This window comes from Rattus rattus, chromosome 1 (genome assembly GCF_011064425.1).
Source record: "Rattus rattus isolate New Zealand chromosome 1, Rrattus_CSIRO_v1, whole genome shotgun sequence".
NCBI lineage: Eukaryota > Metazoa > Chordata > Mammalia > Rodentia > Muridae > Rattus > Rattus rattus.
The window spans coordinates 53620743-53647763 of NC_046154.1; the positions used below are offsets into that span (position 1 = coordinate 53620743).

The 27021-nt window shown below is 43.7% G+C and overlaps 1 protein-coding gene across 1 annotated transcript in view; it reads right to left on the reverse strand.

Moving 5' to 3' along the window:
• The window catches only part of Cachd1 (cache domain containing 1), a 223501-nt gene that overhangs the window by 90982 nt on the left and 105498 nt on the right, over window positions 1-27021 (reverse strand). Inside the window, exon 3 of the mRNA XM_032901775.1 lies at window positions 13755-13903. Coding sequence (XP_032757666.1) covers window positions 13755-13903 — 149 coding nt within the window. The remainder of the gene's footprint in view (window positions 1-13754; window positions 13904-27021) is intronic.

Sequence of the window (27021 nt, forward strand, 5' to 3'; positions counted from 1 at the left end):
GACCTCCCGACCTAGAAAGTATGGTCACCAGCCCAAAGGCAGGAACACATTTAATGCACATGTGCCCTTTAGAAAAGCGATTTATAAAAAGCCACATGCTAGTCACTCATTCAGATTCGGAGCCCATGGAAACAAAGATCATGGTTGAGACTCTTTATAAAAACATGTCAGCTATCCCTAGGACTTACCTAAACCAGTGTGCAACCAGGGGTATATCAGCTGCCATTCGTATGTATGTAAATCCAGGTTTACAGAAAGGTTGAGAATTAGAAAAAGCATGCATTTTCACCTAAGATGATCAGTTTAAATGGTTTGGTTCATCTCACTCTTTATATTTATGCTTTTAAAAAGGTAGCAATAGAAAAAGAAATTCTACTTAACACTCCTTTAGACTTGAGTCTACTAAAAAAAAGAGATATTGGATTAAATCCAACTTCTCTGCTTATTTTCATAAGATAAAGCCAGCACCTAGAATTCAGTTTCTAGAGGAATAACTCCATCTCCCCTACCCCCTTAAGAAAGAAAGGAGAGAGGGAGAAAAGCCTTCCTTTTGGATTTACTTTCATGAACAACTGATCGAACTGCTGTCCCGAGGGAGAAAACAGGGCTGTGACTCCCACTTTGATCTCTTCCCCAAGGAGAAATTCACTCCCTGCCTGCCTTGCAAGATGTTCATTTGATTGACGCTTGCTCTGATGTGCAAACGGCTTTGAACTTCAGACATTTAATTCCCATCAGACTGCAGTCAGTTTTATTCTCCTTCAACAGGATTTACAAGCAGGAGATCAGCAAATGTAGAAGATAAAATAAATTTGCAGAAGCTTTGAATCTTACATCAAAACAGTGTTCAAGTGACTTCCAATTGGATTCCATTCAGCCTCGATCCACAGTGTAAATCAACTTTCAGCGGAGCCCTGATTTAGGAAGAAAAAGATATAAAGGGAAGACAGGCGCACACACCCCTTTTGGGGTCTACTTCCTGAATCTGTATCTTGGTCTTTGTCTGAATCCCCTGGGGAAGGTGATTTGCCAGGCAAATCATTCAGGATCCTGGGTTTTTCTGAACATGTCCAGGGAAGCTGGCCCAATTTATCACAGCACACACAAAAAAAACCAAACCCCTGGTGTGGGTTCCCGGGGTGGTGGTGAAATGTGGTATTGTTCATGGATATGGTTTTTTAAGGCAATGATTTAAAAAGCAAATCCTTGGGGATTTCTCAGAAGAGCAAGGCTTAAAGTGTTCAGGAGTTCATAGGAAGAGCCAGTGTGACAGCAGCTGAGGGGCTGAGGGGCTGAGGGGCTGAGGGGCTGAGGGGCTGAGGGGCTGAGGGGCTGAGGGGCTGAAGGGAGCGTTCTATTTGTTTGCTTCTTTTTAATCACTGCTAAACTGCAGAGACAAGTGTAAAAGTCTCCCCCCCCATCTTTCTCTGTTTCTCTCTCTCTGTCTCTGTTCCTCCTCCCTGTCTCTGTCTGTCTGTCTCTGTCCCTCCTCCCTGTCTCTGTCTCTCTGTCTGTCTCTGTCTGTCTCTGTCTCTCTCTCCCCCTCCCTCCCTCCAAAAGCAAAGCTAATATCAGTTCTGATGGGAGTGGCGAGCAAACAGAGACTCCCAATGGAGCTCTCAGGTCAAGCTGGTCTTAGCTGGCTGCTGCAACTGCCGTTTTAAGAATCGCACACAAAGAAACCACAGCACACCAATAGCTTCAAGAGTCTCAAGGGAAGGTGCAGACGTAGGAACGCCTGTGCCTCACACACTCCCTGGCCCTAGTGGAGCCCATGGTTGCGGGCTCACTGGCCCCTGACATGAGAGGTAGCTCTTCACCTCCATTGAGCCAGGTTCCCGTCTGCTCATTGCTTCTTGGAGGTGGCTGCTTTCCAAATATTTGAGCAACACCAGTTGAAAAGAATTAAAAACAAGGACTCCTTATCTTCCACGTAACTGCCCACAAGAATAAAGTTAAACCAAGAAAGAGCTAAGATAAAAATCGAACATCTGCATTGGCAAATATTTAAACTCTGAATGGTGGAGGAAAGGGGTGAGAATAAAATCACTTCAAAAAGGAGCCATAGAATTTATAAAGCCAGGGATCCTCAACCTCCCCCATTCCTCCCTTATTCAAACACCTAAGTGAATGGGCAAACGGAAAAGCTGTCAAATAACACGTAATCACACTGCAAGAAAGGGGCTTTTCCTTCCATGTCCTCAGAGATGGGAGTGATAAGTCACGTTCTCTTTGTTCTTATCAGCAATAAGGATTAGATCTTTGGGTTCAGCAATGCTGGACACAAGAGGTGGTTTCCAAGGCTCTTGGATGGTGAGGCATTCGGAGCACCAGGTGCCTCCCCCTAACCATCACAGAGAACAACACCTTCCTTCCCTACCATTTCCTCACCACAACACATCACCAACAGGTAGCTCCACTGTGACCTCGGGTCACACATTCATATGCATATAGATATTGATCATTCTGGGAAGAAGCTAAGCAGTTGACAGGGGACATCTGGGAGGCTTGGGAGGGAACATAAAACCTCAGCAAGCATTTATCTGGATCTTCTTCACCAGCAGGCTGAGTATGAGAAGGCTAAGCACAAGAGGAAAGAATACTGTAAAATAGACAGGGTTCATGGTCTGGGTGTACCTTTATGCTATTTAATAAACACTCCTCTTTCCTGCTTGGAAGACACAAAGCTGAAGGGGGTGCTCCTTCTCTGTTCTTCTTAACCTTTGGGGGTCTTGCCCAGGGTGAGACCTGTGAGGAACTGGTCACTATTGCTAAGTGAAGAAATACAGAAGCTTGGAGGCCGATGTCTCAGGCTACCCCAGAGACTGCAAACTATGCATTTCCTCTTTCAGTAAACAGCAGACGAATGTGAGTTGTACCACACAGACATCAAAGATTGTAACCAAGAACATTGGCTAGCAGGTGACTTTGGAGATGAGACAGTCCAGCTTTTAGCTTATGGGCACGAAGGAGAGAGGTCTGCCCAAACCACCCACTTCTGCAAAAGAAAGGCACGGAGCTCTAAGGGCTGATGTGCTGGAGGAAGAATGCTAACCCTACGACTGAAGACGGACAGCTTCACACGGGGTAAGAGCTAACAGCCAGAATGCTTCTCAGATTTAAAAACGCTGTGCAATTTCAGTACCATAAAGCATATAAACAGTTTATAGGCTGATTTTCAGTGGTGACAACGTCTATTCCTTAGGCCTAGGATAGCCCTCTAACTATCGCCCCCTCCACCCACCCACACCTCAGATTTCTAAAAGAAAAATCACAAAACCAATTCTACTTAAAATTCATAAAAGGCAGGAGGCGAAATCCAATCCTGGATGCATCGAGGTGTTCCTCATCCTTTGTTCAGTACAGGCGACATAGGAAAATCCAGAAAGTGGGGTTCTTACTCAGCTCCCTGCAAGTGGATGCTTCTGGAGTGAGGATGCTCCTTGTCACTAACACCCTCACAGATTGCCACTAACATCCTCACAGATGCAGTGACCTATCTCTGCCCCCATCCCCATTGGAAATGGCACACACCGCTGCAGGAACACGGTTCTGGTTTCAGTCTAAGAAACAAAATCTAGACGGTAAAATCTTTACATTCAGCTAATCACTGAAGGAGTCATTCAATAGCCCTGAATTCTAAGAAGAAACGTAATGTAGCACCTCAAAGGACAGGTGAGCCATCCTCACTGCTAATTTCACTTTCAGTCAAATTATTCCATCATTATAAGAAAAATTCACTTAAGCCAGGCATGACGACACATGTTTATGATTCTAACGCTCGGGAGATAGAGGCAGGAGAATCTGAGGTCTGAGCAGCACTGTGCTAGACAGTGAGGGCCTCTCTCAAACAAGAGGAGAAAATAAACAGCAACGAAATCTCTGACTCATTTGGAACCAGGAACCCCAGATTCTAAACCTGCCTCCTGGAGCCCTGCTATAACTGTCTACAGTGTTTTCTTCTCTGCAACATGAAGGGAAGCAAGGCTAAAAATTAGGCAGAAACAGTTCTCACCCCACTGGTCTGTTCACAGGATTCGAGAGGTATTGTTATTGAATTACAAATTAATGCAATCCATTTTCTGTAAGTTTCATATTATAACCAAGTAGATTTTTAGAAATTCGAATGTTCTGCAAAATCTTTGTTGAGTTCTTAGCTCAGCTCGAGGCCTGCTGGTACCAATATTCACAAAGCCTGGGTCAGTGCTTAGTTGGCCTGCAGGTAGTAACCGCTAAAGGAACTGGAGATGGAAGGGCCAGATAAGGCAGGGCCAGTGACTTAAAAGGGAAGAATTTCCATCCAGTGCTTTGTGGACAAAACACATCTTCCCGGGGTAGGAACGGGACTTGAAAGAAAATTAAACACAGTTGTCAAAGGACCAAGCTTGTCCTTTCTTCCCACTAGTGACACAGAGAGAACAAAAGAGTAGAAGTCATCTTCACAAAAACACCCAAGTCACAATGTTTCATTCTGCCGGAAAAAGTGTAACAACAAGGAATTGAACAGATCCATGGTGAAATGTTTTAATGTCTTCATTTCCATGTGGGCCACCTTAGAATCAGGCTCTGCTGCTCTGTCTAGAGATAGCATTTTATAGCAAAACTGACACTAAACATTCTTGAAGTGACCTGACCACTATACACTGTACGTGTATTACCACACACCAGTGTCCCCTATCAATATAAATGATCACAGGTACCGGATAAAAAGTATCTTAAAAATAAATTGACACATTTCCAGCTATGCACATAACAGAATGAGGTGCAAATGCTTGTGGGCTCAGAACGGAACGGTGCAAGGGTTAACCCCAAAGGCTTTTCACATCTCCAGCGACTGATAAGCATGCGAGTTATCATCCAAATTAGCAAGTCACAGTCAATTCATTCACAGGCAATTCAATTTCCTTGCAAATCCTTTACCTCTATTTTTAATCTTCACAGATTTCCATCCTCTAAGATCCTCCATTTAAAAAATTACAAGTGTCTTTGGGGCTGGAGAGATGGCACCGTGGACAAGAGCATGGGATCATCTTGCAGAGGACATGGGTTTGGTTCCCAGCACCTACATGGCATTTACAACTGCCTGGAACTCCATTTCCAGGGGACCTGACACTTACATCTGGCCTCCCCAGACACCAGGCACACATGCGGTACACATACATATATGCAGGCAAAACATACATACACATAAAAAGAAAATAAATCATTACAAAGGTATTTAAAAAAAAATCCCTCTTCTCACCTACATCTCTAACAAGCCTTAGTGATGTTGTCTCAGACTGTGTTTGTGTTTCCGAACTCTACACTTCCTTTATGTGGCCATTGTTACTGTTCAGGGTACTATTCATTTCTAAGAAAGAAAGAAATAGTGTTGGGGACAGGGGCACGCCATAGTACACAGGTCCAAGGACAACTTTCTGGAGTCAAGTCTTTCTGTCCATCTCACATGGGTTCTGAGAATTAAACTCAGATTGTCACCATTTGCCTTTCTGTAAGGAACAAATTGCCCCAACTGATGGGCATCTTGTCTCTTTACTATAGTTATTCTTCATTTGCAAACTAGTGATCTTGACCCAATCATGAACCATATCATAATCTTTTTTTGTTTGAAAATTTAGTGCTTGTTGAAAGTACTCTACTAGATGACTTGGAATCTCCAGGCCCCAGAGCATCTCCCTTGCACTTCGTTCCAGATAAGCCTTCCACTGACCCCAAAGGCTTGTTTTACGAACACACCTGCTGCTTTTCTAGTCTGAAATATTCTTCTCCTGGACCAATGTGCAAAAGCACCATTCAAGGCCTCACCTACCGTTCTGGACCAAGCCTGTTTCTCCTTATAACGGCCTTTGCATTTCCTCATACCTGCTATCGTTTACCTGGTTCATGTAGTGGGTCTCCTTTTCCATCTCTGTCTATCAGAATGTGCCTATCACAATGCCTCGTGTGCTCACTACACCTTGAACATGATGAAGGCAGGTTTAGCTGAAAATGGTTTCTGATATTCTGCAGCACTCCGTGCACACAACAAACTTATTAAATAAGAGTGGCAACTGAGATAACTAAGCATTAACTTCTGCTTCAAAAGAGAGCTTGTCCCGTGGAAAGATGTCCAGATAAAAGCAATGAACCGTGAGGTGTCATAAATCAACTTCCTAACAGGGCTCGATGTGTGCTGGGTAATCCTGACACCCATGTTACTACGGGGACTAGGCATATACTTCTTAGGCCAATATTTACTGAAGGCCCTTACTCAACACAAGGTTGAGTTTGACAGAGTCCTTGAACTTGTAGCTTAAAGATGAGAGGGCACATATACGAAGTGCAAATACACCTTAGCCCCAGGTGCTATCATACCCAGACCTCTCTAGAATTATATCCAGTCATCTTTCATTGCCCTGTCTCTCAAAACTCAAGACAACGGGCACCAGCTGCCCAGTGCATGTCTCTCTAGTTCCTTGATAACAGAGAGACCAGACCAGGACTTTCAGTTGTTAACATGGTTGACGAGAGGCTTTTGCCTCTTAATTTTATGTCTCATTCTTTAATTCCCTTTCCCCAAAATCTCAGTCTCCTCGTTTAAGTCGGCAGCATTTGGCTGCCTTCTGTGGGTCATGCACAGTGTTAGGCAGAGTCAGCATCGGCGCTGACCTTGACTTCATTTGTGGAGCCTACAGCCCACCGCTCGGATTAGCTGGCATGTGAGGGTCTCTGTAATGGACAAATGATTTCCTCAGCTACTTCTCCATCACCTGTGCCAAATACAAGTCCTTGTCAGTGCTTCCGGTCAGAATGACCTTGAGTGTTCTTCGTTCCTTCCCTATCTCAGAGTATTTAAATCCTTTTCCCGCTTCAACACCCATGCAAAGAACTTCATTATTTTTATCTGAATCTTTTCCAAATGAATGAATGGGTGCTTTTACCTTGTAATTATGATTTACCTAGTAATGTTTCAAAAACATGAATACAGAATGCAAAATTTACTGATCTGAACAATATGAAGACCCTCCTACTATGTAAAATGGCTCTAATTAAAGAATAAATGCAAAAGGAAGGGGACAAACAAACAAACCCTAGTCTATAATCCATTACTTTCAAAGGGGAGGGCAGCAGAGACAAGAGGATGATGGGAGCTGGCTAGCCAGCCAGCCCATCATCCTAGAGAGACAGCAAGCTTCTGGTTTAGTGAGAGACCCTGTATCCACGTGTGTGTACCTGCACATACACCAAGCATGCATGGGTGAATACATCTGGCACTAAATATCTTTTAAGAAGCTAAAGAAAAATGTAAGTGACCTGGAGGAGTAGAAGGGTCTCTGAAGCATACATAAACTATCTCATTTTCCAGATGAGGACAGTGAGGCCCTTCTCCTTCACACAGAAAGGGCAGAGCTGGGGCATCCTCACTGTTAAATCACAGCAGCACAATCTGTCACAGATGAGCTCAGTGGGACAGAAGCCTGTCAGTACTGCTTAAGCTACTTCTTTTGTGGTGAAGATTGAGGAAGGGCAGGGATGCAGCCCAATAGTAAAAGTTCACATGTGTAGAGTACATGAGGACCTGGGGTCAATCTACCATTACAATAAAAAGGCAAGGTGAAAAGACTTCTCTTGATAATGAAAGAGTTCTGAGGAAAAACAATCAAAGCTCCCCCACCCCCCACTTGAAGCTAAGTGTATTTCAGACAGATATCATGTCTCCTAAATTTACTCTAAATGTCCAAAGAGCCTACTCTTGGAATCCTAGTATTTATGAGTGAGCATGCTAAACATTAAAACGGCCTCTCCATAACTATTCCTGGCTCATAGGACACTGGTTAATAATACTTTGACCCAAAACTCACTAATAGAGAAACTGACTCTAAGTCACGGCACTTTGTATGGGAAACTAACTTTCTAAATGCCAAAACTCTATTCCAGAAGGCACTAAACTTTCCACAAAGAAAACATGTATGATAACATAGTAGAAAGACAAGTACAGATGGGTACTTGCTGTCAAAATCTGCGGTTTAATTTTTTTTTTTTTAAAAAGGTCATGCATCCTTTCTCTAAGGGAACCAGGGTTGGTTGGATGTACCAGCACAGCCAGAATGCAGTATCCAAATGTAATGTCAAATACCAATCTGGATCTTTTTTAGAAGGAAGCTAAAGCATGATGTGATGGTTTATATATGCTTGGCTCAGGGAGTGGCGCTATTAGGAGGTACAGCCCTGTTGGAGTAGGTGTGTCACTGTGGGTGTGGGCTTTAAGACCCTAACCCTAGGTGCCTGGAAGTCAGTCTCCCACTAGCAGCCTTCAGAAGAATATGTAGAACTCTCAGCTCTGCCTGCACCATGCCTGCCTAGATGCTGCCCTGCTCCCACCTTGATAATAATGGACTGAACCTCTGAACTTGTAAGCCAGCCCCAATTAAATGTTGTCCTTTATAAGACTTGCCTTGGTCATGGTGTCTGTTCACAGTAGTAAAACCCTAACTAAGACACATGGGTTCAGAGAAAGGCAGATTACTTCCCGTAAAACAGGGCCTCATGGACCCTAACAATTGGATGAAGACCTTCCTAGAACACTGACCTCTTTAAACAAAAGGGATTCCCCTAGCTCATCTCAGTTGTGACTCCTCTTTGGGTCTCAGCCTGTCAGCCCACCCAGCAGCTCTGGACTTGCACCTACATTATCATCTGTCAGTTCCTTAAAGTAAATCACTGTCTCCCACACATCCCCATCCCCACACTCTGCCACCAATGCTGTGGTTCTGTTGGTCTGCAGAATGGTGGCACAGAGGGTTGTAAGAGTAGTTGGTAACAAACTGAGAGCCATGCCTCTTGCAATAGGACTTGAACTAATTGGTCTACAGCACAAAATGGCTCAAGTCGCCGAATAGTAACGTTTGTCTCCTGCCACCATGAAGTTCTCATGGATATAAAATTGGCTTAGAAATGGGATGGGGTCCATTGCCTTCTCCAGTGACTGCTTAGTAGATGCCCCAACACAAAGAGCTCCCGAAAAATAGTGGGAATCCAATTTAAAGATGCTTCCAAGAGTTTCTTTATATTTGACAATCAGTGACGCTGTTAAAGATGCCGTCAATGGGCAAGAGAGAATTATCTATTCAGCGGAAGCTGCTCAGCTGTAGGGGCCAAGGTCCTGGAAAGAATTGCTCACTGACTCATAGTGAGCACTGGTTTGCTTAGGATGCCATAATTGGCATACTACCACGATTAGCCAATTAGCAAACTCGAGATGAGTGAGAGCCAGCAGCACTCACTCCCCTCATAGAGAGACAAAGAAGCAGAAAAGGTTAGGTGTACTTTAGTGTTTAGTCTCTAATTTGTACTTTTCCTTCTTAAGAAATGAAGACAGACAGACAGACAGACTCACACACACACACACACACACACGTACACACGCACGCAATGACAATGGCAATAATATCTATAAAAGGAATTGGGAACAGAAGAAATTCACTTTGAAATGCAGAAGATCAAATTGCTGACTTAGTTACATAAAAGTGGCTCTTGACACACTCAATAAAAGCATTTGAGCTCAAGCCAGGGCTCAGGGACAAGAGTCTTAGTGAGGTGCACTTGATGTCTGGGTTCCTGAAATCCTGAGAGACCAGGAAGGGGAAGTGGAAGCTGGCATAGCAGGGCATGCACATGGACAAGTGATGTTGTGAAAAACAAGAACAAAATAAAAACAAACAAAACCCCCCAAACTATGATGTAGTAAAGCCAGAGTTGAAAACAGAAATGTCAGTGTGGTTCAACCAGGATAAAAGTTGAGGGAATGGCTTAGAGCAAGTGGCAAGAGAGTCTCTGAAGGGAGAGTGGCTCTTCGTGAAGGCAGGGGCTCCCAAGTGGATATGGGAACTTCCTATGGCCAAGTGCTCTGAGTCTTCAAGCAAAAACAAAACAAAACAACCCCCAGCCTTTGAATTTTCCAAACCTCTAATGTTGGTACTGAATTGAAAAGTATACAAAGGGGGGAGAATCATTTTAAATATCTATGGGGGGGGGTCAAAAGTGTCCCTTGAAGGTCAGATATGATCCATGGTGTGATGCCATGACCACAGACAGCTCTTTGCACCTTAGGCCCAGCCATGCGATGCAAGCCGAGCTGCTGACTGCCCTGAGCGGATGACCCTGTGTTCTCAAGTCTGTTGTTTTTAGCGTGTATGGGGGCATAGGTTAGATCCCCAGTACCACTGAACAAGCAACAACAAACCCAGAAACAAAAGAACCCCACACCGTCTACTGCAAGGCAGACACTGACGCTGAGCTCATGGTAGGCTAAGCCTCAACCTGTTTGTTTTTCTGCAGTATTCAATGTTAAGACTTCGGATCATCCCTTCAATAAACACAGACAGAGGGCCTAATCACTATGCAAGGCCCCATGCAAAATCATTAACTCCCAAGGCTCCCGAGTGAGAATTTTCAGAACTGACTAATCTGAGAAGGGAAGTATCAAACGCATCTGAACAATAAATCAATTTTCTGCCACTTTTCAGCTTTATCCCCATGTGGTCACAAAGTCACCTTCAGGTAGGCTGTGCAGGGGACTCTCTATATAACAGAATTTCTCTCCCTGCCTTCCTTTCCTGGAGTTTCCCTCTTCTTCTCCAAGGGCTTGGACTGGCCAAGAGCTCCCAGTCCCCCTGCTTCAGCTCTCCTACAACTGAGTTGGTGAGCGTGCACTACCATGATGACCAATGGCTGTTGCTAAGTTTATTAACCATTCATTACTATTGTGTGTGTGGTGGGGGCACAGCATACATATGGAAGCCCATTCGGACAGCTTTGTGGAGTTGGCTTTCTCCTCCCACCGTTATGAGGATCAAACTAAAGTCGACAGACTGCATGGCAAGCACCAGCTAAGCGATCTCACCAGCCTGCAACTATACACCTTATAGATCCTTCCTGGAACCAGCCAGCCTACAAACGACTACGCAAACAAACAAACAAATAACAAACAAACGCACAGATGAGAAGTCAGTAGAACTGAAAAACCTGGCCTGAAACAAAAAGTGAAGACATATCACTGGTTAAAATTACTTATGAAAACACTGTCCTGATTCTATCCCATCTTAGGAATGGACAGGTTCTAGAACAAAGAGTACAGGAATTTTTACCTGGTGTCTGACTGCTTATGTTTCTTATAAAACAGTATTAATGCATTTGTATATGGCCAGATATAGGCCATGGACACAGAAACTTGAATATTTTGCTTCTAGAACTGTATATATATATATATATATATATATATATATATATATATATATATATATCATAGTTTAGAGCAGTGATTCTCAATTTTCCTTTAACACAGTTCTTCATGGTATGGTGACCCCCAATCAAAAACTTATTTTCATTGTTATTTCTTAACTATAATTTTATTACTTTTAGGGATCATAATGTAAATATCTGTGTTTTCTAATGGTCTTGGGTGATCCCCAAAGGGGTTACAGCCCACAGGTTGAGAACTGATGGTCTAGAAGGACATTTGCTATAGTTTTGGGGAAACCTTTGTTTCTGCCTCTTTGTCTCTGTGCTGGAGACTGAGCTCAAGGCATTGCTCATGCTGGATATTGATTGCCAAGCCACTCCATTAAGTCCACTTTCTCAAGTTTCAATCATTACCATGCCTATCCTCTTCAAAATCTTACTCTCTCTTAGACTAATTCACTATTTATTTCCTGTGCTTACTTTAAACTGTGATATTTTCATAATAAGGAAAACAAGCCTAGTGTTCCAACAGAGAGGACATTGAAATAAATGCGTAAGAACCCATCAGCGTGCCTGTCTAAGGCCAAGCATGATGGTGCAGCTCTGTGATCTCAGCACGTGGAACGGGAAGCTGGAGGATTAGGAATTCAAAGCCAGACTTGGCTGCACTGCAAATTCAAGGCTGGAGGGAGACACAGGAGAGACCCTGCCTCACCCACTCCTAACAAAAGTTTGTCTAAGTACAAGTTACAAGCTCTCCCCTGCTGCAGCCCTGGGAGGTAAGTACCCTCCTTACTCTCACCTCACTGGCTCCGACTTCATATGACTTCCCGAGATCAACTCACGAGTTACAAAGTTGACTTAAAACCAAAATATTTTAGCCAGGCCTTTAACTGCCTTGTGGGACAGGGCGTTCCTCCCTTCCGCTTTTAGCTCCACTATGAATGCCCTGAGATTCAAAATGTAGACACTGGTGAAAGGGTGCATAGGAGAGGAGTGAAGTGAACGCGCTTATTAACAGGACACTGCTACAGCTAGAATGTCCACAGAAGCCTGTTAGAAGGGATTGGAACAGGTCGCTGGCTAAGGAGTCCTACCCTGGTTCCCCCTCAACAACTTTCTTCCATTTCCATCTTGAATCTTGGTTTAAAAACAGAAACCCTTGCCATTTTAAAAAGTACTTATGTCTTGCCAAAGACTCGTGGACATCATCAATCCAAAAATCCATACATATATTTTTTGGAACAAAATCAGACTCTAAGCCAAGTAGACTGACTGTAAGGGAAAGGTGGTCCCTGCTTGGTCCTGCCTGCCACAAATGTCTGTTGTTAATGCCAGTTTTAAATTCTGTCTGTCTTTTGACTCTTCGTTTTGATCCTCAGAAATAGCGGCTTTTACAATAGCATGTCACAGCTCCAGTCATCTACTCTGAATTAGGGCAGCGTGCACCCTCACTGTTTGGTACAGAAGGTCCTCAGTGAGGGAGCCCTGCTTTGTGTTAACCCACTGACTGTGTGGATCTTCCGAGAGTACGGTGAAGATCTTTAGAATCTTTAACTAAACTGCACAAGAAGCTCTTGGAGGAGAAACTGTAGTCTCTGTTTCATTACCTTAACTGAAAAGAGCATTGGCTTTGTCACAGAGACGCCCAGTATCTCAGACCTGAAGCTTCACCATCACATTCAAAACGGGAATCCCTGTCCTTGTGCCAAAACACTAATATAAGGCTTTCCAAACCTGTAATGCTTGCACATGTGTGAATGTGTGCTGGTCACTCTCACAAACCAGCATCTACAGCATGGCTGCATCTCATTACTGCACATGCAAGGGTGCTACTCAACTTTCCGAACTAAACCCCTACTGGGAGACATTTGTAATATTTACGCGCTTTTGCCCTAAGTGGTTCTAAGATAACTTTGCACATGCGCCTTCGGGAACATGTCTGATAGAACCTTCCTGGCGAGACTCCTTGTTTTGGGGAATCCCGACATGGCTCTGCCTGGTGTTCAGTATTTGCCACATAACCACTCAATGTCTTACATAATCCTTGAGAGTTGAAACTCTTGTATCTAGGCGTGAGACACAAACCAGCTCAGACGTTAATGCACAGTTAATAAAACCAAGTACCAAGTGCTAGAGGTGAAGGGGGAAGAGGTGTGATTCCTCACTGAGTAGCAGAGGAAGAACACCGGGAAGGCTTACCGGCAGGGCAGGGTGTGGTGTGGCACACTGAGTGTATGGGGGGATATGAAGTAACTATGGAAACAGACCTGAAGGAATAATGACTTCTTTTGGGAGGAAAAAAAAGAAGCGTAAATGAACATTAACTGAGGTTCTCTAGGCAAGTAAGTAGCAGAGGGGACTCATGGGCAGAAGCCAAGTTTAAATGTAGAGATATTACGATATTAATGCCTTGAATAAATGGAAGGCTACTGTGTACTTTGCAATGATCAAAGATGGGCATTTTGAACGTGGAAGAATAGGCAACCCAGCTCTTGGTCTATCATCAGCAGCAGGGAATGCTCAAGTCTTACTCCATCATGGAGGGCGGAATTGTGCAGCAGTCCTGGATGGCGGTCAGCGGGGAGGTCAGGTGGGCTGTGTACGAGGCTTCTACAACTTGCTTGTTCCGATTGACCACGTCCAGGTAACGGTTGAACTTCTCCCGGATTTTTTTGGCTAGCTGTGAATGACAGTGATAGCAAAATAAATCACCTATTTAAGTAATCTTTTCCTGATAAAATAATTTAATTTGCATCATGAGATGCATACATTAAGCTTCGGGTAACATATAAACTACCCCCCAAATCATCTCTCCTGGGTGGGTGGCAGAAAAGTTACAAAGCACCTGGACATCACGGTAGAAAATTTAGACAGCAATAAAGTATTATTATCTGCCTATTAAGAGAGGAAGCTGTATTTCCAACCCCTTAATTGTCCAAATTCAGTGGAATGATGTCCAGCCCTGCTGGAAAACCAAAGGGGCAAGAGACCTTTTCTAGTTCTGGAGTCCCATAGATGGGATGGGGAGTAGATGGATGAAGGGACGTGAATCTTAGTGCTTTCTGCCGTACAGCCCTTGGGGACACCATTCAAAGTCTTCCATGGGAACAGCAATTCTCTATGGGGTTCAATGTGGACATGCATATTAAACAAAACACATAATTAGAAATATACTTGGATGTGACCTATTACACCATTAAGATGGACAAATGTCTTTCTTAACTGCTGTGAGCAGACCCCTTCATCATGATTTACTTTCATGTGGGAATAAGGGAAGCACACTGGTACACATATGGTTATTCCCTCCATTGCTCCTACCAAATAAAATACCACAGCTTAATTGTTGATCTCCAAGGAAAACCATGTTGTTTGTCTTCGCCCTGAACAAAATGTTACCCAAATGAGATGACTGATAGAATTATGGCTAATTGGTTTTGCAGAGCTATTCATTAACGGCACTCTAGCAGAGAACTAATAGTCCCCGCTGGGTCATGCAGCTCATACAGCCTAGTAGCCTACAGGCGGGAACATGGAGGCAACTGGGATATCTCCATTTGTTATTTTAAAGACAATGGTTTTTCTCTGTGATATTCGCAAGGAAGTGAAGTTTGTAAGTTTTCCTAAAAATTACATTAATAAAGCTTGGAAGATTTCTGGACAAAGAAGAGACTATGAAAGTCATTTGATCCTGGGTCGTTCTCTTGGCAAGAGAGCCGCTGTATGAATGGAGAATCAATTTGATGTTGGGTGGTTCTCTTGGCAAGAGAAAAGCTGTATGAATAGGTAATGCCCAGAAGCTGTAATCCCCACATCTCTTCATACTCCTACTCCCTGAGCTAGACTTCTAACCATACAAAGATACGGGTCTTCTCTGTGGAGATCACTGAGGCAGTATGTAGATCACACTTTGATCTCACACCTCAGGTTAAGCCACTAATTATGCTATCCCATGTGGCAATGTTTAGGGACAAATTTGGATGTCATCACTCAGTAGGAACAGCTATCAAGTAGACAGTAGAAGCCAAAAATGGACCTAAACATTCTGCAATGTGTAGGATAGTTTCCCATAACCAAAAATCATCTAGTCCCCAAATTTCCTCCAAGAAAATACCAACAGTTTTTGGTTTAGTAATGAACAACTTTAAAAATATAATCTATCTATGTACCTACCCATCTATCAGTCTATCAATAAATCATCAGTCTGCCAGTATCAAACTCAGGTTCCTGTGTGCTAGACACATGCTCTACTACTGAGCTACATCCCCAACCCAGAATATTTCTTACGTGTACAACTCCACCAAAGAGCATGCTTTATCGTCTCTGTTTAGCTACTGGCTTTTGATAAGATAAATACCATTAATTTCTACCTGGAAATGTCAAGGATATGTTCCATTACATGGGAATGAATGTCCCAGAACAGGAAAAAGATAAGGCACACTTGAAAGAACTGGACTTCTAAATAAAATCTTCACCAAATCATTTGAAAATGGGCATGAGACCCGCCTGCCTTTCATAACAGGCGCCTACTCTAACACATACCTCCACATTGGAAATTCTCAAAGGCTTTCCTGAACATTTGCTAAGTGCCAACTTTTAACAGTCAGAGCTTTGATACACCAGCTATTTCATAATGAGCCACTGCCTGTTTCTATACAAGTCTTAAGCTAAGAAAGAGTAAGCTTTCAAGTGTTTGCATGGAAGCAGCATTGTATAATTTTATTAAATTCAAATGTCAATATCTGTAAATGGAGCCTTGGATACATTAATTTTGTTTATGCTGGATCTATCATTATCACAACCTAATATCTGACAGAAACAACCTCAAGAGGAAAGGTTCAAAGGTTCAGAGGGTTCTTTTGGTCCATGGTCACTTGGTAAGAACATCATGGTGCAGGTATATGTGTTAGGGGCAAGTTTCACCTCATGATAGAAAGGATGCAGACAGTTTTTTATAGGTCAAGAACTCTAACACATCCCCCAGATGCATCCCTGATCCTAATGTGGTATAAAAATCTGCAGATATGTTTTAATGCATCTCTTCATTAAGAAATGGGATCGAATATGCCTCCTACCCCACTGCTGGAATCCAAATGGCGTTATAATGACTTCCCTCAGCAGAGTATATAGCAAGTTATACTATTCTACTCTTAAGCCTGGGTTGTAAAAGTTCCTAAGGCTTCCGCCTGCTCACCCTTAATGGAAACTCCTAGTTACCAAAGACATAGGAAAAGGGTATGTCATGTGCTTAGTTGTGAGCCAAATCAGAGGCCTGAGCATGGCCTGGAGTCATCCTATTTAGGCACAGGTCAAGAGGCCTCTAAAAGAGCAGGGAAGATGGCCAGGAGCAGTGGCTATTCTTCCAGAGGACCTGAGTTTAGATTTCAGCGTCTATATGGTGGCTCACAGCCATCTCTAACTCCAGTTCCAAGGGATCAAACATGCCCTTCTGAACTCTGAGGGCACATATACTGCACATATTCACATACATACAGGCAGAATATATACATAAATAAATCTTACAAAAGAATAAGAAGAGGCTACTAGAAAACTCTAACCCCCAGAGTCCATCACAGAACAGATAAGCCACCCTTGCAGGGCCTGGTCCAAACTCTTTACCCATACAGTCCAAACCTATGTGTCCGTGCCACTAAGTTATAGGTAATCCTTCCCCTTCCAAAGTAATAGTTAAGTCAAACATCTAAGAGTAGACTGAATCCCATCCTAGGGCAAGCATGTTGAAGGCAAGTTACAAGAAGTTACACAGGCCCTGGCGCTGCATCTGAATCACCAACGTTACAACTTCTAGAGCACAAACCTACAGCACAGAGATGATAGGGACTCGTCAGAAAAGTCTAACAGCTGCCGTGGGGAGGAGATTGTGGCATGCCAGACACAGACAGCAAACTGTGGACGGTCTCGTTGTATGTCGATGAGGTTAAGTAGTTAGCACAAAGCCAGAGAGCAATCCAAAGATCCAGTTACTTGTTCTCATTCAAAACAGTCTTGTCGGTAGAACCCGTGTTCACCTGCTCAGACTAAGCAAACTGAAAGAAGTTAGAAATGTCACCTGAATGGTGACTACAGGACAAGTGTCATAGGTTAAAACATCTGAGCTTAAGTAGACAAGGTACAGAGCAGAATGTCCTCAGCCTGGCCTGGCTTAACTCATAGTTGAGGGTGGGACAGTTGGAGTTGGTGGCTGATAAGAGCTTTTGGCTTCCTGGTTAGGGTCTGCCTCAAACTGGCATCTCCCAACTGCCCTTAACCCTAGAGCCTGGCATGGACTAATTAACAGGATACACACCTCCTTCCCCAAACTGCAGTCCTTAGCGGGGTGGGGTGGGGCACAGAACCTACATACAGAGTCCAGCTATCCACGACAGTTAAAAGATCTCAAACTCGTGCTTTTCCTGTCTCTGTCAACTTCCCCAACCCTTCATGTGACACCTTATCTTGCCAAATGAAAATAAAAAGAAAAAAATCCAACATTTGTTGAATGCTTCGTGTAGTTCCCCCACTAAGGATTTCACATGTATATATCAATTTAATCCTTTAAAAACCCCTTTAAGTTGGGTAAGGAGGCCCATGACTATAATTCCAGGTACTCAAGGGTGAGGTTAGGGATCAAGGACTGCTCAAACCTGTTTAAAAAGCAAACAAAATAAAACCCTGTATGGTACAAGCCTTTGTTTCCCAGGGGCAGACATTGAAGATTAAGTCACTTTTTCATATCGTGAAGTGGTAGGAACTGAGAAATATTCTTTAAGAGCCCACGCTTCCAACACAGCAGAACTTCTTTTGGAAATTTACAAAGCAATTTCCCTGCCCTACACGGATCTTTTCTTTTCCTAGAAGGTCCTGTATGACAAAGTCCGGCCTGGAAAACACTAAGGGGCTTGGGATGGCCTTGAACTTCTGATCCTCTAACTTCTACCTCCAGAGGACATGCGCACCACCACATCTGGTTTATATAGTGCTGGGGCAAGAACCCAGGGCTTCCTAGATGCTAGGCAAGCAGTCTGCCAACTACATGGCCAGTATCCCCAGTTGTTTCTTTTAAAATCCACTGAAACAACTGCTGTGAGATTCTTGGCAGAATACCATACACGATGCAACCTCTTGCTTCCTAATAAAAATTGAGATTTTTTAAAAATACAGTTTCATTCAGGATTCTTCATAATTCCCATGAAAGTACCTACATTAAAAGGGATAGGTTTAAATATGACATAATATAGTCTAAATATGACATAATATAGTCCCAGCAAAACTAAACCCCACAATTCCTTGCTAATATTACCTATTTTAACTGTGGCCTAATGGTATCAGACTAATCACATGTTCTGATAACTAAGGCACCTTTAAACATTTCCTATTTTATAACCTGGACAGAGAATACAGGGAACAAACTGCTCCTTTCCCTTAGGGAATGAGTTTCAGAATTCGACATTTGCACATTTTTTTTTCAGCTTAATAAAACCCATTATAATACTCTATGATGAAAGAGAAAATAGCAGCTATCATGTTATAGCTGGAGAAACGGAGGCAGAGGGCACCGAAAGGGCCATAGCCCGGTGACAGTGTATCCTGACTGGTGGCTCGCTATGGAAACCTCAACTAATAATCCATTTTCCCCCTTTCTAAAAGCAATCTCTCTTAGCATGCTAACCCAGGCAAGCATAACAGAATCTCTTAGAGTACAGACAGCCCACAGAGAGATTAAAGCCTGAATGTATCTGCCAAACTGAAGGGGGCAAGGCTGGGCCCTAGAACCTCCCGAGAGGCCACACAGAAACTGGGGCTGTCCCCTGCCCTGATCTCTGCAGACAGGCGAAGAAAACAAAGGACATTCTCAACAAAGAGCTACAGGTGGACCCACAATCCTCCTCCACATAATTAGAGCCATTTTTCTCTCCACAGCTCAGAGTTTGTCTTTTATCCTTCTTTATCCTCTCCCCTTCATCCCCTAAGGGGCTCCTGTAGGTTGATGAGTCAACGGGACTCAGACCATCTTGTCATCTTTGGGTTCAATTCTAAGGCTAGCCAACATCCAGCCACGGGGTCAAATGATCAGCAGGGCAGTGTGTGGTCCCCATGGGAACCGACTCTAATTTGTCACCATCTCCACTGACAACGTTTCATCACAACATCAATGGATTTCCTGCTTGCTGAATTTCCCCTCCCTTAATTTTCACATAGGCACTTCTGTCATTTGCCTGCTTCCCCAGAGCCCCTGTAAAAAGCACTTTTTTTTTTTTTACCTTAGCTTTAGTGTGAGGATGAAGAGTGGGGGATGGGCGCACCGATACACATAGGTAAAAGAAGCAGAACTGCAAAGGCCCAGGACACACTTTATTTATGACTGCTTCTAAAAGGGCTGGGCGGAGGGTTTTTTTTTGGGGGGGGTAGGGAAGCTTTATTTAAAATGTCTAACAATGAAGCTGACAGGCACAGGCAGGAAGCCTACCCTAGGGGACTGAAGAGGCACAGCAAAATTCATATCAGGTATGGAAGAGTTTAACATTTGACATTCAAAACAACCTTTGTGGCATGATAAGAATTTAATAGCTGACACCTCTCTCTTCGACGCCAGCCTCCTCACTCAAGCGCAAACCTCCATTTTTTTTTTCCTACCAAGTTTCGGGATTTAGCTATAGAAACGCGTAACCCAGGAATAATCTTAAGTATAAGCCAAGCAGGCACTCTTAGCATCTCTGGATCATATCACACAGTCCCAGGTTCTTCACGGTTACCCGTGGCAGACCCACTGTGCACAGGCTACAACCAATGCTAAGTCTTCACACTCTTTCTTTTAGTGAGGCTTGGAATAGTCCAAGTGGACATACAGCTTGGTTACTTATTATCAGGGCATTTGGGCAGGGTCCTTGATTGGTTTCCTTGTGAATACAATCAGAATGGCATGCCCCTTAAAAGGGCTTCTCTTGTGTTCAAATACATATAAAGCCAAGGCTAAGTTTGGCGGATTGTTTCTACTGTGAACCCAGTCTCTGGGTTGGAAAGAGCATGTGGTGGTGATTAAAGAATGCCGTGGAGGTCTACATTTTTCAGCAACAAGACCTATAAAGGTAGAATATATACTGTACTGGGATATTAACTGCATAATCATTGACCACATGCTTAAAGATAATTCTACATGAGAAATTCGGTTTAAGTGAGGCGGGTGGGGGGTGTTCTTATATTACGGCAAAAAGGACTTGGGGAGAAAGAGGTATGGGTTAAATATAACTATAATTTGTAGCTAAAAGATGCATAGAAAGTTTTTTCTAAGCTTCAACCAAATTAACTCTGTAATCGGTGTGTGTGTGTGAGTGTGTGTGTGTGAGTGTGTGTGTGTGTGTGTGTGTGTGTGTATTTGTGTGTGTGTGTGTGTAGAGTTTGGACATCAAATCCAAGATCTTCAGCTTACTGAACCAACTTTATCACTGAGCCATCTCCTCAGCCCTTTGCCTGTTTGAAATAGGGTCTTGTTATGTCCCCCAGGCTGGTCTCAAAATGGCTGCAATCTTCCTGCTTCTCTACTGGGGTTAAAGCATGCACTGGCACTATGTACTTCCCCTGCCTCTACACTGAGAATAAGAATACTTGCTTCCTGGTGTCCAGAACTAAGTTGGATAGGGTCTATAACGTGACTAACAGTGTCAGACACAAAATACTAAGTACATGGTGGCAGCTAGTGTTTTACTATTGCTGCTGCTGTATGCTACTGGTGTAATTGTCATTGTTTGGGGGAACTTAATGAATTGTCTCAGCCACTTGCACCAAGGACCTAAAGGACATTCTCTGCACTTGGGGCAAGGTAAGAGGGCAACTGGACAAAGATGGACATGTTAACCTTGGGCGTCTGCCTGTGGCAGCTGTTGGGGATTCTGAAACACTGTGTACAGAGGGTAGAAACTACAGTCTTGGGCAGCTAAGAAAAAATATTACTTTTTTGTAGATGCTGTGTTTTTTTTTTATCTAGTCACAATTTTATTCTTGCCTGCACGCTTCCATGTTTAATGCGTTTTATCCCTTTTGCAACTTCTAACAGTGCTGGCTCAACAAGGCTGGTATTTTCTATGTCATTTTCTTAGTGAGGGAAGTCAAGACTCAGGATTTGCCCGAGCTCAGGCTGAGTAGGTGCAGGAGACAGACACACCTAATCCCTATTCAGTTTCCCTTTCTTAAAGAGGAAATGATAAACTCCTATTGGCCAAATCACTCAGCTAATGTCTGCCTATACTTGCCCTACTCCAACTCTGCCCTCCTTAAACCCTTTTTAGGCTCCCTCCTTCCAAAATTCCCCAGGACTCCCTAGCTGCTCCATTCATATAACACTGTTGACATTTCATCCTCTGAGGACCCTATTTCCCAGTAAAATGGTAATACAGTGGTAATTAGCACTGACTAATTGCTTCCTATCTGTGTATAGTGTGTAAAACATCGCTTTACCTGGTATCTTTTATTCCTCACAACAGCATTATGTCCTCACATATAGTAGATGCAATTGTTGTGGTGCACTGACTTTGCCCAAGGTCATCCAGCCAGGCAGCCAGCCAGCCAACCAAACCAAAACAAAAAAACAAACAATCCCCCCCCAAAAACAAACCAAAACAAACAAACAAAAAAAATTGTGTCAAATCTACATTCTAACATGGCCGCCTTGTGTACTTTATTTGAGTACTTAGAAATGGCTTAACAGGGCTAATTTACTATATGTTTTTACCTTCACAAAACTGCCCACACATCAAGCTGATCAGAAAGCCAGGGACTTGCCCATTTGCCTATCAGACTGTCTCCAGGAAGCACAGGCTACTGTGGAAAAAGTCTTGTTATCTTAGCTTGGGCTGCTACAGCAAAAATGCTCTAAACTGGTCCATCAGTCATGGAACATTTATTTCTATAGCTGAGATGTCCAAGATGAAGATGCTGGTAGGTCCTGTTCCCCACTTGCCATCGGCCACACTCCTACAGACTCACGCGTCAGAGAACTGGTTCTGTCTCCTTCTTCAAAGAGACATCTCTCCATACTTAAAACAGTACCTAAACCTACTCGCTCCTCAAAGAACCATCCTCTTAATGCCATGACAATGGAGGCCACTCTTGAGGATATGAACGGTAGGCACAAACAACCATTCAGTTCACGACACCCAAAAGCAGGCGCCCACCCAGGAAGATATCCAGTCGGTCACTATGCTGTTGGATGTCCCTTCTAAAAACTCTGAATGAAAATTGTTACTTGTCATTTGTACTGTTCTGCTTTCCGGTTGTGGTGATAAACGCCGTGAGCAAATGCAACTCAAGGCAGGGCTGCTGTTGCTGGCTTGTCCCTAGGCTCACACTCAACTATTTCTCCTTATACAGCCCAGGCACACCTGCCCAGGGACGGCATTGCCCACGGTGGGCTGGTGCGTCCTCCATCGGTTAGCAATCAAGTGTGGGGCCCACAGACATGCCTACAGGCCGATCTGATGAGCAATCCCTCAACTGATGTTCTTTCTTCCCAAGTGTGAGAAGCTGACGACCAAGATTAGCTATCGTCCCTATCGCTGTGACAGGGTTGAACCAGAATCCGCTTTTAGCATGCACTAGGTGCTGGTGGTGGAGCAGGCTCCTTGTAAAAATAATGCCATTCAGTGTTTCCTTGTACACGACTTCTTATTCCTCCATGCAATCAAACCACTCCAGACGCTGGTGACCCGCTCTTGGACCCCAGACCCTTAGAACTCTGAGCCTACTATCTATGACGTACTCTGCCCGTGGTCTCCCCTTACAGCCACAGAAAATGGAGTAAGACACAGTGATAGTAATGACGTGGTCGTTCATCAGTACTTTGGGGCTCGTGAAATTACCCAGTCGGGCAGAACCTGGCTTCAGGCAGCAATAATATAGAGAAAGACAGATTAAGACACAGAGATGGAATGGGGTCACTCTCCATTTCCAGAAGCCTGTGTCTGTGAGAGGAGCCTGACCAAGGGAGAAACAGGGGAGCTGCTGACAGATGATCTGCAGGTGGACCAGGAAGATTTATGGGCGAGGCTGTCTGGGTTCCAGGGTCACATACCCAGATCTTGTGCGAGGCGGGGCCCCTGGAACGAGCTGGGTGGAGTACAATGGGAAAAACAGAAGGCAAGCACTGACTTGCTGGAGAGCCCGCGGCGCCTGCGCCCTGGGAAAAGCGGAGAGTAACAGCCTTTGTGTTTAAGCACAGCACAGGGTTGCTCGAAAGGTCGTGATGGGTTTGGGGTGGGCAGCAGCTTGTGCTAGGTTTTCCAGGAAAGCCGCTGCAATGTACACCGAAGCCTCCTGAAAGCCAAGGTTATCAACGGAAGGGCTCAATGGGCTCTTGCCCCGCTGTTCACCCCACTCTACCCTTAATGGCCACATCACAACAAAGGAAACAAGAAGGGCCAGCTTCAGCCCACTTCTCTATGTAATAGGAGCCCCTGAGCGCCTTTAAATCTGAAATAAGCAAGTGGTTAGGCCTTGAAGGTTTACAGCCTGCTCCTTCCCAAGGAAATAAAGATGATTTTAAAACGAACGGAGAGAATCAGGGAGGGAGAAACCACAACATACTCCGGAATCGCGCAACTTCTGGAATAAGTTTGTAAAGGGTATTAACCACGAAAAGGGGGAGGGAGGGAAGGGCACTGGTGGCTTAGGAAAGACGTTTGCCTGGTTTCTTCATTCTCACTAGAAAATGCAAGCATTACTGAACGTTTTTCACTCACGACTCCTTTCTGCCCAAGAAATTTTCATGCAACTATAGGTACAAAGCTATAGAAGACCAGTATACAAACCAAACAGTGACTGACAAAGAAAATTATTTTAAAAGGTTTTTTTTAACCAGAAATACGATTTTTGTATAAATACATTTTGCCATTTATTAAAGATGAAAGCAAACGCGTATACTAGCAAGATGGTTATTTTTTTCTATTTTTCAGAGCTGGGGACCAAACCCAGGGCCTTGCACTTGCTAGGCAAGCGCTCTACCACTGAGCTAAATCCCTAACCCCAAGATGTTTCTTTTTACACAGTAAACTTTGCATCATTAAATCTCAGCTGAATGCCTAATATATTGGATGTAGTGAATCTTACTTTTTTTCAAGTCAGCTGCTGTATTTATCGTGAGCTGAGAATGAAACTTCATTTAACTATGCAGTAGATAAGTGAAGAAGTATGTTTAGGGACATCCAGACATTACTGGAAATTTTGCACTAATTCTGAGGAAAATTCCATGCCACAGTGTGTGTGTGTGTGTGTGTGTGTGTGTGTGTGTGTGTGTGTGTGTGTGTGTGTGTGTGTGTGTGTGTGTGTGTGTGTGTGTGTGTGTGTGTGTGTGTGTGTGTGTGTGTGTGTGTGTGTGTGTAGAGTGTGTGTGTGTGTGTGTGTGTGTGTGTGTGTGTGTGTGTGTGTGTGTGTGTGTGTGTGTGTGTGTGTGTGTGTGTATGTGTGTGTGGTCCAGGTATCCTGGTCTATCACTCTCCAGCTTATTTCCCTGAGAGAGAGTCTCTACCTGAATCTCTCATTTCACCTAGGTTGGCAGCCAGCAAGCTCCCAGGAACGTCCGTCTCCTCCCCCCAATGCTGGGATTGCTAGCATGCAATGGCTGTGCCTAGATTTCTTGTTTTAAAGTGGGTACTGGAGATTCAAACTCAGATCCTCATGCTTGAAAAGCAAGTGCTCTTACTCGCTGAGTCATCTCCCAGCCTTCGGACAGCAATTTTTAAAATCAAACATTCCGACACAACATAATGCAAAGATAACTAGTCCAGCACTGACAGACTGAACAATGAAGGTAACTCAGAAAAGAGTAAAGGTCTTTGTTCTCCACAACAAAACCATAATATTCGTAGAAGGGCAGAATATACACACAATAGTCTTGAATCTGAGCATTCCTTGCCACTGTGTATTACAGCAACATGTGCTGTGCAGAGAACGCCTGTCAGGTATTCAGCATCAAGGCAGCACATAAGTGCTCTGCATGTGAGCGCTGCCAAAAATACCCTGGAATCATTCATCGTCTGGTTTTGAATTAATGTTTGGTCATTGTGCATTCAGAGACATTTTAGAGGCTGCCAAAATTTTCACAGCCCCCATGTTCAGTTGCATGACCTGCAGGTTACGGAGCTGGGGTTTTTTGAACAAATACATGTGCATAATTACAAACACTAAGTACAGCACAGTCTAAGGGAAAGAGGCCCACTAGGGGCTCTGGAGGCTGGGAGAGCTGGAGGTGGTTCATGGTCCAGAGTGCTGCTAGACCTGAAATGTCAACCAGCCCTGCCCTCCTCCAGCCAATGCAAGGATTACAATTTGACCAGTGTCTTAGTTAAGGTTTTGCTGCTGTGAACAGTCATCCATGACCAAAAGTGGTAACGAGGATAACGAGGATTTTAAGGTTCTTTCTGATGAGAGCACCAGGATCAAATCTTGGTTAACAAACATCAGTGAGATAGGATCAAAAGGAAAAAAAAAGGAGCCTGCTGCTGCTAGACATTTCCTCATCTTCACAGTAGTTAAGAAGCTTTAAAACCAACTGTTAGGTAGATGGCCTTAAGGGCTGTCTCTGAAAATTTTAAGAATCTTCATGTTCCCAGTCCCCCTCTCCCAACTGCCAGGTTCAAAGGAAACCCCATTTCCCCAAATTGAGCCTGGACACTGCCATGCATTCTGATGATAATGGGCTGAACCTCAGAACCAGTAAGCCAGCCGCAGTTAAATCTTTTCCTTTATAAGAGTTGCTTTAGTCATGGCGTCTCTTCACAGCAATAAATCCCAAACTAAGACAAAACTTGGTACCAGGAATGGGGTATTGTTCTGACGGGCCTGACCATACTTTTGTTTGGAAGAATGTAGATTTGGAAAGCAGTAGAATGCTTCAAGTGAGGTTTAATGGATCATCCTACTAGGGGTATGGAAGACATTGGTGCTGAGGATAATTTGAACTGTGGAAACCTGGCTCTAGATGTTTCAGTGGAGAAGAATTTTAGTATGTAGCCTAGCAACGGTGCTTGTCATATTTTGGTGACAAATCTGGCTGCTTTTTGCCCTTGTCTGAAGAGTCTGCCTGAGGCTAAAGTGAAGAGATTTAGATTAATTGTACTAGCGAAGGAAATCTCAAAGTAGCCTGGCATACATTCTGTTGTATGGTTACTAAAATTCACTCTTATGAAGAACATTTTAATGAAGAGGAGCAAACTGAGGAAGGAAAAATAAAAATTATGGTTCAAGTATTAAAGGGACACCAGGAAATAGAATGGAGCTGAAGCCTCTGTTAAAGAAGATAAACAGATTAAGGGAGTGGCGACCTTGAAGAAAGATCCCACCCTGCTAAGCTTACTGTTTATGCTTTTGCAGTAGAACAAGGGACCTGGTTATTGTTTTAATTTGAAATTTTAATCTAAAATGAATTACAATCTAGACATGGAGAGGCATAGTGGCCATGAAAAGCTTAGGCCCATACATGGTGGTACACGCATTTAATCCTAGGAGGCAGAGGCAAGCAGATCTCTGAATTTAAGGTGAGTCTAGTATAGAGCAATTTCCCAGTAGAGAAAAGCTTAGGTCCAGGTGTGGTGGTACATGCCTTCAATCCCCGAACTCAGGAGATAGAGACATGCAAATCTTTGAGTTCAAGATCAGTTTGTAGACCAGGTTCTAGGACAGCCAACCTTGGGCAGTGAAAGAGTTGGAAAACAGAAAGCTGGTGATAATGTAATAGAAAAATGGGGCCATGTTCCAGCTCTAGTAAGCAGTAGAACTTGGCACCTTCTGCCATGTGGCTCTGGCTTCAGAGTC